General features: G+C 33.7%; 1 protein-coding gene across 1 annotated transcript; it reads right to left on the bottom strand.

The window, feature by feature from the left end:
• Positions 1–127: 127 nt before the first annotated feature.
• LOC128557997 (uncharacterized) lies at positions 128–19,318 on the bottom strand. The gene is made up of 4 exons (XM_053546710.1): positions 19,131–19,318; positions 4,639–4,817; positions 756–904; positions 128–192 (listed from the first exon to the last, which is right to left on the bottom strand). Exons 1-4 carry the CDS (start codon positions 19,173–19,175, stop codon positions 128–130), a joined length of 438 nt encoding a protein of 145 aa, XP_053402685.1. The 5' UTR covers positions 19,176–19,318.
• Between the last annotated feature and the right edge of the window lie 254 nt (positions 19,319–19,572).

A 19,572-nucleotide genomic window follows, 5' to 3' on the forward strand; every position in this document is an offset into this window, starting at 1 on the left:
GGAATAAAAGTAATAGCATTATCATACTTTGACTTTTTATTTTTTTGTCTAAAAATGTATCTAAATAATGTTTTATCAATTCAAAATCACCATTTACATTCGGGATGCTTATCATAACTGTGTTGCGCTAGTAACTTGAAACAAAAGTGTACTTGCCAATTCTTTCAACAGTTTTAGGTTGAGCAGCTTCCTCTGAAATATGAAAAGGACCAATTCACTGACCAATTAACTTCGATCTGCCTTTATACTCAATTTTGAAAACGTAAATATTTCAAAAACCAATCGTACATGAAACTTTCAACGAATTCTGTTTTCCTGTCTAAGGATGAAATGTAGGAACATAAAATCACAAGCAGATTGTACTTTTTTAAGCAAAGATATCGTTTAAGGTCACTTGGAATGTGCAGTTTAATGATATTTGTAATTCAAAGAACCTATGTACATGCACACATCTAAAAATAACAGTTTATGCGAATTAATCAAATATTCACCAAACATACTTTTGACCAGGATTTTGTAACCAAAAGTCGGCACAATTTTAATACAGACATCGTTAGAACTTGTATGTTTAACTCCACGACTGCGTATGAGCAGCGGCAATATTGGTTCTGTTTTTCAGAATGACATCGTGAAAGGTTATTTGAAGACACAATAATAAGATAGTTTACGTGGCTTTGTGTTGCCCTCATTATGAACGGGATTTTATAAAATGTATAATTTACAAGATTATATGTCTTATGGACATGCGCACTAACCTGATCCTAAGGGCAAGGTTGCTGCTAGTATAGCTCCAACAATAGCGGCAACAAGTACCACTGTAAGTATGATGGCTATGATCATATATTTAGATCTACGTTTTCTTGATGGTGTTCTTAAATCACTGTCTGTACTCGCGATCGAACTACTGAAAATATAAATAGTAACAAGATGACTAAGGTTACAACAAAAGTTAAATGATTTAAGTGAAGACTGGTGGATTTGAATTCAAAATAGACTTCGAAATAAATAGAATCAACAAGAATCAAGAATGCCTTAACCTAGTCATGCCTTAATAAGTAACCTTAGAGAAGACAATAATAGAAGAAGTTTTATATATAGCAGCTAAATTTCAGATCATATTTAAACCCAGGAAAACAGCTTGAGGCCCCCTCTCGGCATTACTTCGTTAATGGTCAAGTGTCTCGATAGAACCATTGACTAGACGACTGCTTTCCAGTATTCGTAAATGGACTCGTAGTGATACTCGGCAAAATACGTTTTCTCCGTAAGCAACTTCGGCATTCCCCGGCTTTTTACGGAAATCTTTTGGCGCGTATCTTAGCCAACAGCTATTGAACTTCTTTTTTATTCTTCTTCTTTTTTTGATTTTATTTCATAGATAACATACACTATCATACAAATATGGAAGCAAGCCTGGAGGGACAATTGATTTCCGTACTTCCCACTTCTGACCTCTAACTTTTGCACTTCTCACTTTCAACTTCTTGACTTCTTACTTCCTACTTCTAACTTCCACACTTCTGACTTCTAACTTCCGCACTTCTGACTTCCAACTTCCTTACTTACGACTTCTGATTTCCAACTTCCACACTTCTTACTTCCGACTTCTTACTTCCTTCTTCTAACTTCCTGAATTCCGACTTCAAACTTCCGCACTTCTGACTTCCATCTTCCTGACTTCTTACTTCCGACTTCCAACTTCCACACTTCTTACTTCTGACTTCCAAAGAAGGAAAATTGGAAGTGTGGAAGTTGGAAGTCAGGATGTTAGAAGTCGGAAGTGTGGAAGTCAGAAGTGCGGAAGTTAGAAGAGGGAAGTAAAAAGTCAAGAAGTCGGAAGTAAGAAGTGTGGAAGTTGAAAATCAGAAGTCTAAAGTCAGGAAGTAAGAAGTCAGACGTGCGGAAGTTAGAAGTCAGAAGTGCGGAAGTTAGAAGAGGGAAGTAAGAAGTCAAGAAGTCGGAAGTAAGAAGTGCTGAAGTTGGAAATCAGAAGTTGAAAGTCAGGAACTTTGAAGTTAGAAATCAGAAGATTGGAAGTTAGAAGAAGGAAGTAAGAAGTCAAGAAGTCGGAAGTAAGAAGTGTGGAAGTTGGAAATCAGAAGTTGGAAGTCAGAAGTGTGGAAGTTAGAAGTCAGAAGTGCGGAATTTAGAAGTAGGAAGTAGGAAGTCAAGAAGTTGGAAGTGAGAAGTGCAAAAGTTAGAAGTCAGAAGTCGGAAGTACGGGAATCAATTGTCCATCCAGGGCTTCCATATACAAATGCAATTCAATTATAGAAACCGATATAATGGATGATGAAATTGTATTCATTTTACACATTTTATCTTTAAACAGTCACGAAAAAAGTAACATTTTTTTCAATCGAGAAAACTAATTTTGTGCTAGGGTAAAATGGGGTAACTGGAACAATGGTAAAACTGAGACACTACACTTTTCAGTAAATCGGGGTAAATATGGGTTACGTCTTCAAAATAAGATCATTTGTTGTAAAAGAACCTTCAGTGTTACTGCCTATTAGGCCTATGGCAAAAGTTTTCTCCCGAGGGAATTGAAAAATATTTCGAGAATCAATTTTCTTAGACATTTGTTGAGAGTAGCTATTACTAAATGTAATTAAATCGCGAATAGAAATGTCCCCTGATGCATTCAGTTTGTCAAAGGTACAAAAATTATATGCTCCTGTCAAAAGTTCACCATTCTGGTTAATCTGACCTTGACCTTCTTTAACTAACGCGATTCACGATGGATCGGGATGACCGAAAGCGAATGCGCGAGCTCAGGTCATGAAATCAACAATGTTCATTGGTAAAAACCAGGCAGATGATGGTCGCAAATGAGCTGATGGCTGATGGAAATGTGAAATATGTCTACTAGATCAATTCCAAGGTAAATCCGTTTCACACGGACATCGCATGCTAAAATTGAGGTTTGCGTGAGATTTTTGTAAACGTAGGTAATTCGGTATAATTCTTCAATGTTAAATTACAATTAGAACAAACTATGACCTTGGTCCAAACTTTGAGATCTGTAGCTCAGAAATGTAAGAAAGTAGGTACTGGTTCACATTCAAAGAATCATAACTGTTTCATTTTGTACTAGAAAATATAATGAGTCAAATTTAAGCTCTACATTGAAAAATTAAGTGGTCACTAGGTACATATTCGTTATTTTTTTTTTCGTTCACTTTTTGTAAGTGGTAAAGTTAATGCTGTACTACAAAACTATTGAAATTTAAGGTTATTATCAAGATCAAGGAAACTCAACCTGTGCAAGGTTGCATTTTACCTAAAAGAATTTCTAGTTTTTCATTTAGTCTTGATGACATGTGACCTGGGGCGGTCCTATTTGACTAGGGATATTTGAACTGTGGTCAGGAACACTAGATGATGCTACAGTTACAAATATCAGTGTCTTTGTTTGTACAAGGGTATGTTTCAGTTTTCCATATATAGGTTATGTAACATGTGATCTTACCATGGGTGAGCATATTGTGAACCTAAGAATGATAACTGAATAATCTTAGTAGTGGCACTAGATGATGTCATGTACAAACAATAGTCAAAACCTAAGTCCGGGGTGTTTTGGACATTGATCGGTAGTTTCAGTTTTCCTATCTGATGCTTTATATCGAGTTTGACTCACTGGTGGGGTTATTGAAAGAAACAAAAAATCGTGGTCAAGGAACCCCGATAGATTTTCGTACTACACCAAACTTATCAGAGCTTACACTATATTTTACACAAGTCAGAACTTAATATTTCTGTGCCCATTGACTTTTGACCTATGTATTCAAAATAATCATGGACAATGACGCGGTCATGGCACGACATATGTAATTTTCTTACTACAAAGGAAGCGATTCTTGAGTTTAAGGCGGAAACCATTTACGTGTTCAGCCTGGTACACGACCTTACTTTGATGTACTGTACCTTCAAAATCATGAGGGTCATCTGTGGTCATGAAAACGTATCAATTCGTGCCCAGCCTGAGAAACGTCTTAGTGTTCACCGGAAATGGTTCCAAAGCTGGTCAGGGTCTCAGGACCTGCTTGTTCACTTGATCAAAATCCTATTTGAGTATGAGTAACTTTACAACTGCTATGGATCCTGGCCTAGGCTAGTCTGGATCATGACTGGTCGCAAAGCGACTATGTTGGTTTTCTCATGGCACGGCTCAATATGGATTATAACTCAGGCGGGACGTGCCAATAATATATCGCTATATGCCAATATGAACAACTTAGCTGTAATAATTACGCCTGTAAACTTTGACTGATATCTTGACAGGGGATGGTGTTTCTTTCAAATTACAACAATAATGTAAGAGAATTCCGGTCAAAATTTATCTAAAAATACCTCGAAGGAGCAAAAATCTGCAAAAACAGTCAGAGCTATAGATACGAGTAATTGACATGCACAACTAGGCTTCGTTCCAGTTACACCTGTAAAGTTTCATTAAATTCTGAAATTAAGCGTTTGAGGGGCAAAAAGCTAAATTCGAATTCACAGACAGGTGGAGAAGGCAAGTGTTATTAAAATGAGGACAAATTGATAACATGGTCTAAAACAAAGCACTTTTTAGCTCTGAAAAGCTATCTAAACAAGGAACGTCTTGTAAATTCATTTTGTTATTGATATTACCTTGGTCGAAATACACCATATGGAGGCTCCTTGACATACGGAGCTCTGTATGTAGATGGATATCTGATTCCAGCACCCTGCCAATAGCCGTCAGGAACATAAGATCCGTTGTCATAGTCACCGTCTTGGTACGGATCTCTTCCATGATAACCGTCTTTGTACGGATAGTGGTCTCTGTTCTGCAATTTACCAGAAATATTAAGATTAAATTCTACAAATAGGTGTTTCAGATGCTGGCATATATCTGCATGGAAATACCAAATAACTTTCATGAAAATCTTTGACTATAAAAGCTGTTTGAGAAAGTCATTTTAATTGTCAAGAAATCAACCAGTTTTCGAAGGCAGAAATATGTCACCATATAATGCAGTGGTTCAAAATATGATGAAGAAGAAGTAGAATCTACTTCTGATGCAATAAGCCATAGACCTATGTGAACATGTAAATTGATCAAAACAGCAATAGAAAGTCACGTGACAAAAACTATGGGCGGCATCCAAGGTCACTAGTTTCCAGCTCCTTTGTGGCGGTATTTTTCGCCCAGATATGTGAAAATATATATTTGTTACGGTATTGTTCTGCAAAATAGATATTGCCCTTTTTTAGTCAACACTTAGTTCACTCTAGACTAATATTTTCTCATAAATAGCCCTCGGGGCCAGTGCTTCGTTGTGAACAGATGCACATAAAAACATTGTGTTGATATAAACCGGCTTTAAAAAGAGCATGTATAAGCACAGAGGACCTTCTACAAAGAATAGACAGCAATAGGATATTCTAAACTAGCCAAAACTGTAGCACTAAAGTAAAATGATTAAGGGTTCATTAACTGATCATCTGGTAAAGTACAGTATGCGTAGAAGGTGTCATTTTTATTGTTTTAACTAGCTGAGTATGAATTTATATCAACACAAACTTATATATTTGTTCCACATATGCATATAAAATATTAAAAATCGTTACATTACACATAAATCGTACTCAACATATGCAGAGACAATGTATAGCTACACAATATATTATAGTGCCGTTAGTGTTTCCAGTTACAAACGATTTAAATTTGTTTATATTTAAACGCTTATAGTTACACTTTCATACTTACACTGAAACAGATTTCAGATTTCAGATTTATTTATAATCCATGGCATATTATATGCATGTGGATAAAGCAAAGTGAAATAATGAAACAGTCACAAATCAATATTGTACAAAATATTGTGCAAAATGTTGTACAAAATGCGGTACAATGTCTGACTATGAAAAAAAAATGAATTGGACCAATCACACTAAAATAACCAAAGATGAAAGGGAGACAACTCAAAAACTACTAATGCAGAAATAATGGCAGAGTATACTCCCCCAAATATTGCTTATTAATTGACTTGAATACTTAATGTTCTCCCTTATACTGCATATAAACCTCAATAATGGGGGTCCAAAACATTTACATGTTACACCAGAGATCGAAAAAAAAACAATGATATGTTATAATTAATTTCTACATAATCTTAATATACAACTTTATACCCAAAACTGAAGCATGTTGATATCATCTGTACGTGTTTACAAGTAAAGTAGTTACTCGAATCATAAATACTAAAAAAAACAATACTGAATCTGGAGAATGAGCTATTTAAAATTTGACATTAAAACTTTACAAAACAGTGCTAATTTAACAAGTAAACTGTTATCTTTACTATTCATGAGGTTATCAAGTTGATGAGTAGTAAAATTATTGGGAATAAACTCCTTTCTAATGGATTTGAAGTTACTGCATTCCAAAAGACACTGAAATTCATCACCTAGTACCTGCTTCGGACAGAGGTGACAGACTCTTTGACTGCGCTCTATATGCAAGTGCCTACCTTTTCCTATTGGCAACAAATGGTTCATAGTTCTAAATTTACACAAATACTTACTTAAATTAGAAGGTAATATATCAAGACACTCCTCAAAACCAAATCAAATTCTTTTTATAAGTACGATAGACTAAACATTTTGGTGAAGTGACAACACTATCATGCCAATTTCGCAAAAACTGATCTTTCAACATACTTTTTACAGTTGTATTGAAACAATTAATATCTATGTACCTAGCATGAAAATATTCAGAAATTCCAAGTTCATCAAGACTAGTGTATTTTTTACAAAAGAAATCCAGGAAGAAGTGTGTGTACCATTCATATGCAAATAGAAAATTGTATTGTACAACAATTTACAAATCTTGTCACTACCTGAATTAATTACTTTACACCAATAACATAATACACGAGCCTTAACTTGTAATGCTAAAGGCTGTAAACCCAGCTCTCCATAAATCATACAGTTAGGAGTTGTAGTTTTCAAATTTAGAATCAATTTACAAAACCGAAGTGTTATACTTATCCGCTCCGTACCCCAAACCTCACTATCGTATAACAGTATTGAAACAACTACAGTATTAATTAAACAAATGTATCTGAATTGAAGTACTCAAGCTGAGTTTGCGGCTTTTCTAGATAACTGAAAACATGGCTCTACGTGCCTGATCGACTAGGTTTTTCTTATTTTTATCAAATTTACCATTGTAATTAAAAAGAATGCCCAAATACGAAAAATCATCAATAATTTCTAACTGCTTACCGTTATACATGAAACTGAATGCTCTTTTGCTACGTTTAGCTTTACGATATATAACTATTTTAGTTTATTTAGCTTCGTTAACATATAAATCTCATAACTCACAATATTCAAACATAGCATCTAAAGCTTTCTGCAAATAAAACAGTGTCATCTGCGTACAATAACAAAAATAGCCTTAAATATACATCAACAGTGTCATCACTGAGACTTTCAAAAGTTGCTTTAGACATTTTAACTAAACCTTCATATTTTGCAGACATGAACTGAGTTAAAGGGAATTCCTATAGTTTTTTATGCGCATCTTTCTGCGCAGCCAACACTTTCTATGAAAAACTGAGCTGAAGTCAACATTGGTTGAAACATGTTACAGACAATCTTAAATATGAGGAATCTTGAATGAAATAACATTTTTGATAAGTTTTATCAGTAATCAAATGTTGATAGTGGTTTATGTTGTATTGACAAGTATCATGCCTGACAGGTATCTTGCTATTTTTGTGGTTGTGTTTTCACATCGCATTTTAGTACAAAGACAGTGTTGTTCATATAATGTAAGATAATTGACTTAGTACTGATAAGACAATATCACCTTTCAGGTTATTATGTATTCAATTATAGAAGGAATTCAGAATTTTTAAACTATTTTTTTAATTTCCAGCAGACATACATGTAATCAATTTGGCCAGATTCGCGCCATTTTCTGTCCGAACAGGTGTTGTATTCTAGCGGTCTTAACATTAAATTTAGCCTGGTGATCTATACATTTTAGCCATTTTTATGCTCACAATACAATTATCTATACACAAAAAAAACAGGAAAAAATTCTATGAAAGAGTTTTTTCAAAATTTAAAAACATATTCTTACTATGGATATTTTTAATTGAAAAAAGTTCTAAAAGTAAATATGAAACAATATTTGTTTGTCATTTGTACCCATTATTGTAAGGATAGAGTATTACAAATATGACTATAATATCAAATAAGTATATAATAAAAACTGTAAAAAGAAAAAACCGTATTGTGCTGTCTTGATGTATATTTTGGTTGGTATTTATAAAAAAGCAGAAAATTATAAAAATGTTGAAAAATCGCTGGCAGTTTCAGCAACAGTGGGTGTGCTCAAAACAATTTTTCACAAAAACAAGCCTGGTGACCTATTGTTTTTATTTGTTCATTGTTTTCAGCACAAATTTTCCTATCATATATGTGAATTAAAAAAAATCTATGAAAGGAAAAAAACTATAGGAATTCTCTTTAAATCATTCAAAAATATTGAAAATAACACAGGTGACAAATTTTCACCTTAATGGACGCCAGTATGAAAAATTTGACAAGTCATTATTGACCTTAACATAGGATTTAGCTTTACTATACATATTATAAATTATTTTCAAACATTTACCGTCAATATTATACATTAACAACTTTTGCCAGAGATGGACTCGATTTACAGAGTCAAAAGCTTTTTTATAATCAACAAAGGCACAAAACAATTTCTTATTTGAACTCAAATAAAAATCAACCAGAAGTTTTAATGAAAAAATATGATCAATTGTGCTATACTGTTTACGAAAACTAGCCTGTTCTTCATTTAGTAAATTATGACTTTCAAGAAAATTATTAAGTTAAGAAATAATATATCTCATCGGTGATTTGTCGCTGAATAAATCACTGTTTGGAGTTCAGATGCGAAGGAATTATATCACGAGGGCGCAGCCCGAGTGATATAATGCTACGCATCTGAACGACAAACAGTGATTTATTCAAGAGCAAATCACTAAATGAGATATATTATTTCGATTCTAACACGTTATCATGGACTTTAAAGTACACCCTTGTCGGCATGCATTAAATATTTGCCCGTTTTCAATCGGGTTCTTTTCCAGCGCTCCGCTATGCCGCTTGACGCTATGACGTAATAGTTGTGACGTCAGAACAGTGAATTGTTGTTTAATAATTTACTGTTTCCAGCCTTCTTTGTTTAATAGAAAAATGAATCGGATCGTGTTAGAATCTTGTTTTTAACACATTGGTGAACAATTTACGCAGACAACAAAGAATAGTAATGCCTTTGTAGTTGTTAGGATCAGAGGTATCACCTTTGTTTTGGTAAATTGGCAAAATGATACCACAGCTCAACACATCTGGAAAAATACCAGAAGCCAATATTATATTGAATAGTTGACACAATAAAGATAGAAAAGATTCACTATTCGCATACTTCAAATATTCATTTAAAATATTATCAAAAACTGATGGGCTTTTATTGTTTTTCAGTTTTCTAACTACACTACGTATTTCTTGAACATTAAAATACTTATTCAACACTTCATTATTACAAGTAATATTTTCAATATTAATATCTTGTAAATGTTCAGAATCTTCACCGGAACTGGATTGATTCAACTTCACTAAATGTTTGAAAAAAAAACCTCTTTAGAAATCTTCGACATTGTATTTTTGCGTTTATTACAATATCTATTAAGCGAACCCCAAAAAGCTTTAGGATCAGAAGAGCAAAGATTTATAAGTTCCTTATTAACCCTATCTTTAAACAATCTACATTTCTTATTCAAAACTTTCATATAACTTTTACTACTAGCAACCATATTGGCAAAATTAATATCAGTCTTACCACGTCTATAATAATTCTTACAACTGTTTTAGTGCAAATAAATTTTCCGACATGCATAAAATGAGTACATCGATGTTCAATGCACATACATAGTGTTATGTTGGTATGTTTGTAGAAAAAATAACTCTCGGACATTGCCGTAGAAACTTGCTCGCACAATAGATTTGTTCGGTAATTGTCCATAATTCGGATCAAGCATAACTTTGAGATATGGTCTGTAGCTTGTATCTGCTCGTATCTTTGTATGTTCAAAACCCTGCACGAGGTGTCTATTTTTTTTTTATAAGAATAAGCCATCAAGCTGGCTTTGTGAACAATTCATGACTTTATGGCTTTATCAAGGTACCAGTGCATGGCTCAAGTTATGCCCGAAGGAAGCACCCGTGGTCTTCTTCTAAACTTTCTAAACGTTTCATGGTTTACCTGCATATATTTTACATGGCATTTAGTACACTTGCCTTACTTTCATTGTTCGAATGTTTTAGTGTCTACTTAAGTTTGCAGCTTGGGCATTTTGGTTCTTGTGAGACGTATCTATGCGAAACTTCTTCTACAGAAAACTTTAACCAAGGGATGCCAAAATATACACATATATAATCAAGATCATATGACATGGCTTTCTATAGATAAAACTAGTGCGCCCAGAATTTTTGTTATGGTTGGTGATTTAAGTATTCTGGATGTTGGTAAGTACTGCGCATTAAAATATTCACGATTTTTCCGGAAAATTACGGGCACTGACAAAAATGAAATTAGTTTTCAAAATGAAAACAATAGTTTATTGCTATTCATGAACAATATCTATTTAAAACAGTATCCAAACCAGATTTGTTTTACTATTATTAATAAATTGTTGCCTGAAAATTACTTATGCAAACTATATTGCTAAAAACGGTGTTCCATATTCGCATATCAGTCAAAGAAATCACGTGAAAACAACTATGTACTACACTCAATATATAAGTAAAACTGTTAATAAAACGATATTGTAAACAAGGGAAAAGTGAACTGAAATCTACATGATAGAAAGTAGTTTGATTTACTTCAGTGACTTATTTGAAAATGAAATAATATCAAGGCGAATAAAAGTTTGCCATCGCATCATACGGTTGCACTGAAAATTAAATATGCTAATGAGAGAATACCATCCAAAGTATATGCAAAATAATACATAAATTAGCAAACTAAGATGATTTATGGAGGTGTATATTAAATTGAAATAAATTGATAGTTGGTGTGGTTTTTCAAAAAAATGCTATATCAAAATGTGGCATTAATGTGACACAGAAAGACAATTTTTACCAATACCCTGCTAAATTTCTATAATGAACTTGTCCATTTTTCAATTTGGGTAGTACCATTTACTTTTAAAGGGGGTGCATACCAAAAAAAAAAAACGACTGCCTAATAGTGCAGATCTTGAACTGACAGCTCGGTTGTGCAGGCTGATCATGATTTGCACTGGTCCCAATGGTAGAATCAATTGTGTACAGCATTTGCTTTAGTTTCGTTTATTAAAAGATATAATATTAATTTTGGAGTTTTGTTTTACATATCAGAGACATATTTTTTGTAATTTGGTCGTCCCATTGACACAATATTACTAAAATCGATTAATTAAAGAGAATCCTTTTATCTATCGATGTGTCTTTTTTGTATTTTTTTTTTTCAACTTCTTTCAACTATTATATTGACCATAATATTTGTTTCATAAAACTAGGACTTAATTTTTGACTTAGCGAAAGCAAATTACTTTTTCTTTGATAATGTCCCCCTTGATTATTCAAATTAGCAAAAAATACACTAAAACGAGATCAGCACGATTTAAAGTATTTCACAACAATTCAACGAGGCATTTAAAACACTTGTGATGTGTATGTGTTTTAAGGGTATTTCAAAATTGAATTATGTTGGCCTTGACTGAATTGATATTTAATTATTCATTCGAGTTTCTTTCGAATGCATTCATACATATCCAAGATATATAAAAGATAGTTCAAGCTTTAGGACGTCCCCTGAACATAGCAAAAGTCGACTTTTGTACCTGGCAAGACAAGCTCACAGTAATGGCCAAAGGCATAATATTTATGCCAATTTGCCAATAAACTTTGACACTTGAAGTTACCGTCTGTCACATGCTTAGCCTTACATTTGAAGAAGAAAAGTAAATCAAACAACAAGTCACCTGTACCTTTGAAAAATGTAAACTGGCATAATATCAACAATCAATCATGCGTAAGTTTTGCTCCGGGTTTTGTTGTTGTTGTTGTTGTTGTTTTGTTGTTAGTTGTGCGAACTGGTTGTACATTTATTTCAGTGTTGATTTTGTTGTTCTTGTTGTTGTTTTCAACAAAAAGAACTTATTGCTACTCAGAAAAAAGTAAATAGTAAACACTTATCTGAAAAAAACATGCATTTATTTGCAGTAATGATATTGGAGTTTAGTTTTATATGTCAGAAGCGTTTTCATGACACTTGATATCAATATATCAATATGAGTTCGTCGCCACTTATAGATGATATAGGTAACTACAATGAATAAGGGCTTATTTATTCAGCTGCTTTTTTTTTTTTTTTTTTTTTTTTTTTTTGTTGTTGTTGTTGTTTTTTTTTGGAGAGGGGGTGGGGAGCGGGGAAGTGTTTTGTTGTTGTTGTTGTTGTTGATGTTATTTTTTAGTCGTTTTTTTTGTCGTTTTTTTATTACCACATAACATTACGACGATGTAAAGATAACATCTACTTTTCTCTTTTGAAATGTACCCTTAATGTATGAATTAATAATTGAACATGATATGTACAATTTTAAGTATTTCACAACATCCTATCCAAACTGTAAAAACCTGTAACTTTTGATCTGCAGGTATATCAAGGGTATTTCAAAAATAAATGAGATTGGTCTAGATTGAATTGATAATATGAGCTACGCCATGAGAAAACCAACATAGTGGCTTAGCGACCAGCATGTGTCCAGACTAGCCTGGGCATCCGTGCAGTCTGATCAGGATCCATGCTGTTCGCTTTCAAAGCCTACTGCAATTAGTGAAACCGTTAGCGAACAGCATGGATCCTGACAAGACTGTGCGGATGCGCAGGCTGATCTGGATCCATGCTGGTCGCAAAGCCACTATGTAGGTTTTCTCATGGCGCGGCTCAATTATCTAATTATTTATTCGTGTCTCTTTCACAAGCATTCATACATATATAAGATATATAAAAGAAAATACAAGCCCTTGTTACATCTAGCAATTACCGACTTGATTACCCGGCAACATAAGTTTACAGTAACCTTCTGTCATATTTTAATGATAATGTAGATCCTCTGAGACCACCAATCGGGTAAATTCTATGTTGGAAATTTTACCCGACAGATTCGTAATATTCATAACATATTTGTATACAGAATTGTTCAGCAAAGGTAGAAAAAAATTCTGTAAAGGTCACCTTTTTTCGGTAACATGTATTTTGTCTTACAACACATGTATTTCGATGACAAAATAACTGCTCCCATGTTCATTACAGAAAACTATCTAATTGTATTATTGCTATAACGACAAAACCCACACTTTATTTACTTTATTCAGTCATACTGTTACATTATGTGACCTGACTTAAATAAAAGTAATTGTTGTTGTTGTTGTTCGACTATCCACATTCTATATAGTTTGTAGAAAATATCAAACTTCCTCTTCCCTAAATTTGTTTTTGTTGTGTGTCTAACTTTTTTTACCTAGGTACTCCGGGAAATGACAACTGATTAACTTTTGTATCCTTTAATATTGCATTTTTGTGTGTGTGTGTGTGTGTGTGTGTGTGTGTGTTTTTTTTTTTGTTTTTTGTTTTTTGTCATTTTGACAGCTCTACTTTCATGTTGCAATCATTTGCACTTTTCAAAATGTACATTGATTGTAACACTTTTAACTCCCGGAGTACCTTTAGAAATATGTTAGACGCACGGTAATCATAAAAAGTAATGACAAAATACTTTTGAAATAGAAGCTTGGTAACTTCTACAAAATAGAACATAAAACAGTCAAAGTACATGTAGTATAGGACAAAATGTGTTGTTCAATAAAAAAAAATAACCTCTCTTCAACTTTTTTTCTGCTTATTATGAACAGTTTGGTATATTCTTGATGATAAACCAAGGTATATGTGGCATAAAAAAAACTAAAACTTAAGTTTACCCTAGGGTAGTTTCAAATGGCTAAATACAAGTACGTTAAGCAGTTGCTATACTCTTAATTAGTTCCCACCATTTCCACGTGCACCTGTCGACGAATCATTTAATTTGAATTAATTAAAGTCTACTTCCTTGTTCGAAAAATTATGAAATTGCATTCTTTAGTTTTCTCTACTCACGTACCCGGTGTGTGTTTCATGTGGTGTTTGACTCTTGATTGATTATTATTCGCTAAAAAAATTAATAGATTATATCTTTTTTATTTTCATATTTAGAAGGTAAACAGCTTATAAGGGCTACTAAAGGCAATCAAATGTTTCACTCATGATCAATTTTGAACAAGGTTTGCAGCTCATTTTCCCCATTTTATCTATACTTAATACAGTATCATCAGTACCACGGACGTTTAAATTTCTGTCTTCAAATATTTTTTGCAGTGACAATTTTTAGCCCTTGTATGGAGGGATTTTGATGTTACTTGGCACAAATTTTCACCACCATGAGACCGATTATAATGCGCAGGAACCATGTCCCTAGGTCTAAGGCCAAGAGTGTCAAATTTTATTTCAAGTGTTTTGTTATTACATGCGAGAAAAAAATCCACCCCCACGCGATCTATTTAGTCCTTACTGACAAAATACCACATTTACTTCAGTTTGGTTATTACTAAAATTAATTGTTTTTAATAAAGTTAATAATGAAAATGTTTTATGATCTTACAATTTTAAATATTTTGTTTGGGGGGAAAATCAAAGAAAAAATTTGTTCGCCTCAGCCATTATGTCGGTTGATCTACGGTTGCGCGCTGTCGGTACGTTATATATATACGCCGTATATCAAGAGATTTGTCCTGCATTTGAATAAAGATCTACTCGCGCAACAAGTACTCATTTTAATATGCAATCTGAATAAGTCACAAAAGCAAGAAACCTATTCTTATACAGACGACAATTGTAACAAGGAAAATCTTTTAAAAAGCACTTCTCTACATAGAAGACTCTTATCACACCCTTATTCATATGATACGCAGACCGTATTCAGCTCTTTCTTTAATTTGATATATGTTGGTATTTGAACAGGTTTTTATCATATTTATTAAACTTACTTATCATTTTGAGATTTATCAATATTCTTGCTAAATATACTGAGCTAAATTTAGCTTTGAAACTGTGAACAGCGTCGTTTAGGATAAACGCTTTGTCTACATTTCACTCAGCGTAGCACAATCAGCAGAGTGAAACAAATTGACACTCTCGTCCAATCAGGCAGAGTGTTGCATAAATCTTTCATTTTGATAAATTATCTATAATGCGTTATCAAGTAGTTTGATTTGCAAACTGAAGTCACGTGGCATGGGTCGGTCAAGGTCACGAATTCGTTCTTATAACGGCAGTCGCCGAAAAAAACGTGAAAACGATATTAATTCGTAGTAAATTACTGCGCCATTGGTATATATTCAAATTATGTTGAACTATTTTTGTAAGTCTGTGATCAAAACCACGTCTTCTTCAAAATTGATGATAGAGCAGGCCAATAGAGGGAATTATAAATTGTTTTTTTACAGTTATTTAAACAGTAGTAGATATTGTAGAAACTGGCATTTTAGAGTGACATCTCATATGAATGAGTATGATTGTAATGGGTTTGTAAACATGGATGTTCCTTTGCCTAAATCTAATTGCATTAATAAGCTTTGTTGCCTTTTAAAATGGTAGCAACGCATTTTGGTAGTCACTACCACAATTGGGCCGAGTTTCGGTAGCGACAAAATGCGTTGTAAGGGTACATATGAAACATGTATTAAAGATCATGGAATTGAACGTATATTGGTATTTTTTCTATATCAGGAGCTTTGTTCATTTTAAGAGAGAAATAAAAGGAGGAAATGTTTTCTATAAAAATGGTGAGGGAGGGGGTTTGAAGTTCCCCTCCCGAGATATAGTTTTCGTATAAAACAACCAACATGTAGATTCCTGGGCGTTAAAAGGGGCCTCAAACGACGCTTCCTATGCAATAACATTTTACTGGTTTATTGCTTTAATGTGCTTTTGATGTTGGAGGGATAATCCACCGAGATATGTTAAAGCATTAAAATGTTGATTTCTGTGGCATGTTGGTCCTACACCTAGATATTTTTAAAACATTCAACATAAACATACCCTGTGAATTTAGTGCGTGTTTTAGGTGCCTAAAATGAATATTTCCGGCAAACAAGATTTTCTCGTGAAAGGTGATTGGTTTCGAGAGTCCACCACAAATATCTTTGAAACACAACGTAAAAGAAATATAAGTTAGGGTCGTGGGCTAACTCGAATAATTTTCAAAAAAACTCCGCCGTAGGATTTAGATTTTTATTTTGGTGTATACGTGCGGGGAGTGTTATGGGGTCTTCCCCAGACAACGCATGGAAACGGTGGGTTCTGTGTGTTTGGATGGGTTTGAAATATATTATTTACTCAGAAATGAAGCGTCCTCCGCAATAAGGTATACAATGTCATGTATCTTATCATTTATCTACATGTAAAAATGCGAATGATTTTCTCTAAATATTTATCGCGGATTTTGGCTTTTTCTTCATTTGTATTAGACATATTATGACAACACCTGCGGGGTGGGCGGCGGACGGGCGCCTCTAAAAGTTGTTCGCTATCTAACTTGAGCAGTTCTTATCCAACATTCACCAAACTGGCTTGGTTGGTATGTTAACATGTCAAGCAAGGTCGATAAGCAGCCGGATTGTCCCAATAGTTCTGGAGGTACGCCTCTTTAATTGCTCAAAATCGCAAGTATTGACAGCGTCCGCTCTTTAACTTCAGCACTTCTTATCCATTATTCACCAAACTTAGTCATGATCAGAATGCTGATTTGCATTATATCTCGACCGAGATCGATAATCAATCAGTTTATCTCAGTAGGTTTTACCTCTCGAATAACTCAAAATTACGAATGTTGACAGTTTCCACTCTCTTACTTGAGCAGTTTTTGTCCAATGTTTACCAAACTTGGTAAAACTATTTATGGGTATAATATCTCGCACAAGTTTGATGACCAACATCAAAAGGTACTTCCCTTTAGCTTTTGGACAGATTTAATGTGTATTTGTGATTCATCCTGCATTATACGGGCGTATTTTGTGACAGTCTGTTTCCTTAAATTGTTGTGAACAGTTGTGCCAAGTTCCGTCAATATCTCTTGATGTATGCCAAGTTACATTGTGTATTCCAATGGTCCTGCTTGTCTGAAACTATGGCCAAGGTCGTATAAGCGACTAAGTTCCATCTTTGAAATAATATTATCAGTACCGTTTTGCGTTGGATATGTACATATCCAACGTTTTTTTTTTATTCTACATTTTTGTAAACTACCAAACTGCGTTGAGTTTATCGCAATTTGATAGATAAATATGTATCAGCAATTTACTCGCCCCTGCGTCGGCGTGAGCTTTATTGGTTTGATTTTTTTTTTCGGCAGGGGCTGGGCCTATTATACCCAAGGTCAAGGTCACCAAGTTGTTATACTTGGACTAATTTTCATGTTGTTGTCAAATAAGCGAATAGTAGAGCACGCTGTCTTACGGACAGCTCATGTTAAGAACTGTTGTACCTTATGCATGGTACTATATGTACAATATGGAAAAAGACTGAAGTAGACAAGTATGTTTTAACAACAGATTGGTATCAATCAGTTTATACTAGATCTGATCTGCTATGATATTTGTTTATGACATTTCTAATTAGATACACGTTAGTGGTGTTCTGGCTTTAAAAATTGTTGTTGTTTTTTTGTTTTTTTTTTTTTTTTCATTATTAAAAACAATGTGAAGCTTATATTTCAAGATCTGACATAATATGCTGGTGTAAGAATCAACTGTAGGAGAATTATTTAACTGTAAATGTTTATTTTCAAAACTTGAAAATGTCTAAGTTGTTGTGTAGCGTAATTTGTATTTTCCCAAAAAATGAAAGTCTGAAATTAATTAGATTATTGAAGCAGCATTAGGTTAACATATCAGCATTAAATAAAACTGAAAAAATTAAATGAGCCGTGCCATGGGAAAACCAACATAGTGGCTTTGCGATCAGCATGGATCCAGACCAGCCTGCGCATCCGCGCAGTCTGGTAAGGATCCATGCTGTTCGATAACGGTTTCCCTAATTGCTGTAGGCTTTGAAAGCGAACAGCATGAATCCTGACCAGACTGGCTGGTCTGGATCCATGCTGTTCGCAAAGCCACTATGTTGGTTTTCACATGGTATGGCTCAAATGATGCATGTATGCAATAGCTGAGCCAAACTGATCAAAGTGAAGAAATTTCTGTACATGAAACACACACGACAGTCACTTCGTTTTTCTTTTCTTTTTTTTTCTTTTTTGTTTTTGTTTTTGTTTATTATTATTATTTTTTTTTTTTGCTTTTGTTTTTTGCAGACTTTTACAAGTTACATACAAACCCATAGCAGGAACGAAAGTGATATAGACATAATTACGGTGGCAAGAGGTGATATAGATGTTTTTTATATTAGCCTAATACGTGCGCACGTAATAACTAATACGTGAGCACGTACTAGTACAAAAACATCAGCGCACATACTAGTACGTGCCCACGTACTAGAATAAAAAAAAACATCTTTACATGTAAAAACTTATACGTGCACACGTATTACTTTATAAGTTTATACGTACGTACGAAGATGTTTTTTATACCAATACATGCATGGATGTTTTTAAATTTGTAATTGCGCTGATGTTTTTTTTATACCAATACGTATGCAGATGTTTTTTAAACTAATATGTGCGCACGTATTAGCTTTTACGTGCGCACGTAATAAATAATTCGTGTATGTAATGCGGTGACGTTTTTATACTAATACGTGCGCACGTACTTGTATAAAAAACACATTTTTTTTTTCTTTTTCTTTTTTCTTTTTTTGTTGTTGTTGTTTTGCAGACTTTAACAAATTACATACAAACCCTTAGCAGGAACGAAAATGATACAGGCATAATACTGTAACAGTCTAACAGAATAACAGTGACTGAAAAACAAATTGTATTTACCCCTTCGTGCCGACCTTGTCTGTAGTTCTTTCTTTTTCTGTCCATTTTACGTATGTTTAAGGCACTGACATCTTGGTTCACACGTATAATGATCTATAAAGTTAACAAGTCTTTCTAAACGTACTGAACTGATAATCCAGAACTTTTAAATATTATGCGCAGGCCTTTGCAATTTAAATAGCAACTTTAAAATACATGAAGCATGTCGGAGGCTTAAAAGCCAAGAGTTAAAGGGACAGATCGTATGACATTTAAGAAAACAAAAGTTTCAGAATGTCACAATATATGCCTGTAATAACCAGCACCTTTTGGGCAGTTATAAAAAATCAAAATATAAATTATTCAGACTAACAAGAAAGGAAAGTAATTTTTTTTAAAAAAAAAAAAAAAAAAAAAAAGGATAAAAGATGCTATGTAAAATTTGTCAACATAAAATTCCTTA

This window comes from Mercenaria mercenaria, chromosome 6, assembly GCF_021730395.1.
Source record: "Mercenaria mercenaria strain notata chromosome 6, MADL_Memer_1, whole genome shotgun sequence".
NCBI lineage: Eukaryota > Metazoa > Mollusca > Bivalvia > Venerida > Veneridae > Mercenaria > Mercenaria mercenaria.

Coding starts and splice junctions, on each gene's coding strand:
- LOC128557997 (XM_053546710.1), bottom strand. CDS start 19,175: ATGGACAGAAAAAGAAAGAACTACAGACAAGGTCGGCACGAAGGG. Junction 4,818..19,130: donor GACAAGGTCGGCACGAAGGG/GTAAATACAATT, acceptor GGTAAATTGCAG/AACAGAGACCACTATCCGTA. Junction 193..755: donor AACCTTGCCCTTAGGATCAG/GTTAGTGCGCAT, acceptor TTCATATTTCAG/AGGAAGCTGCTCAACCTAAA.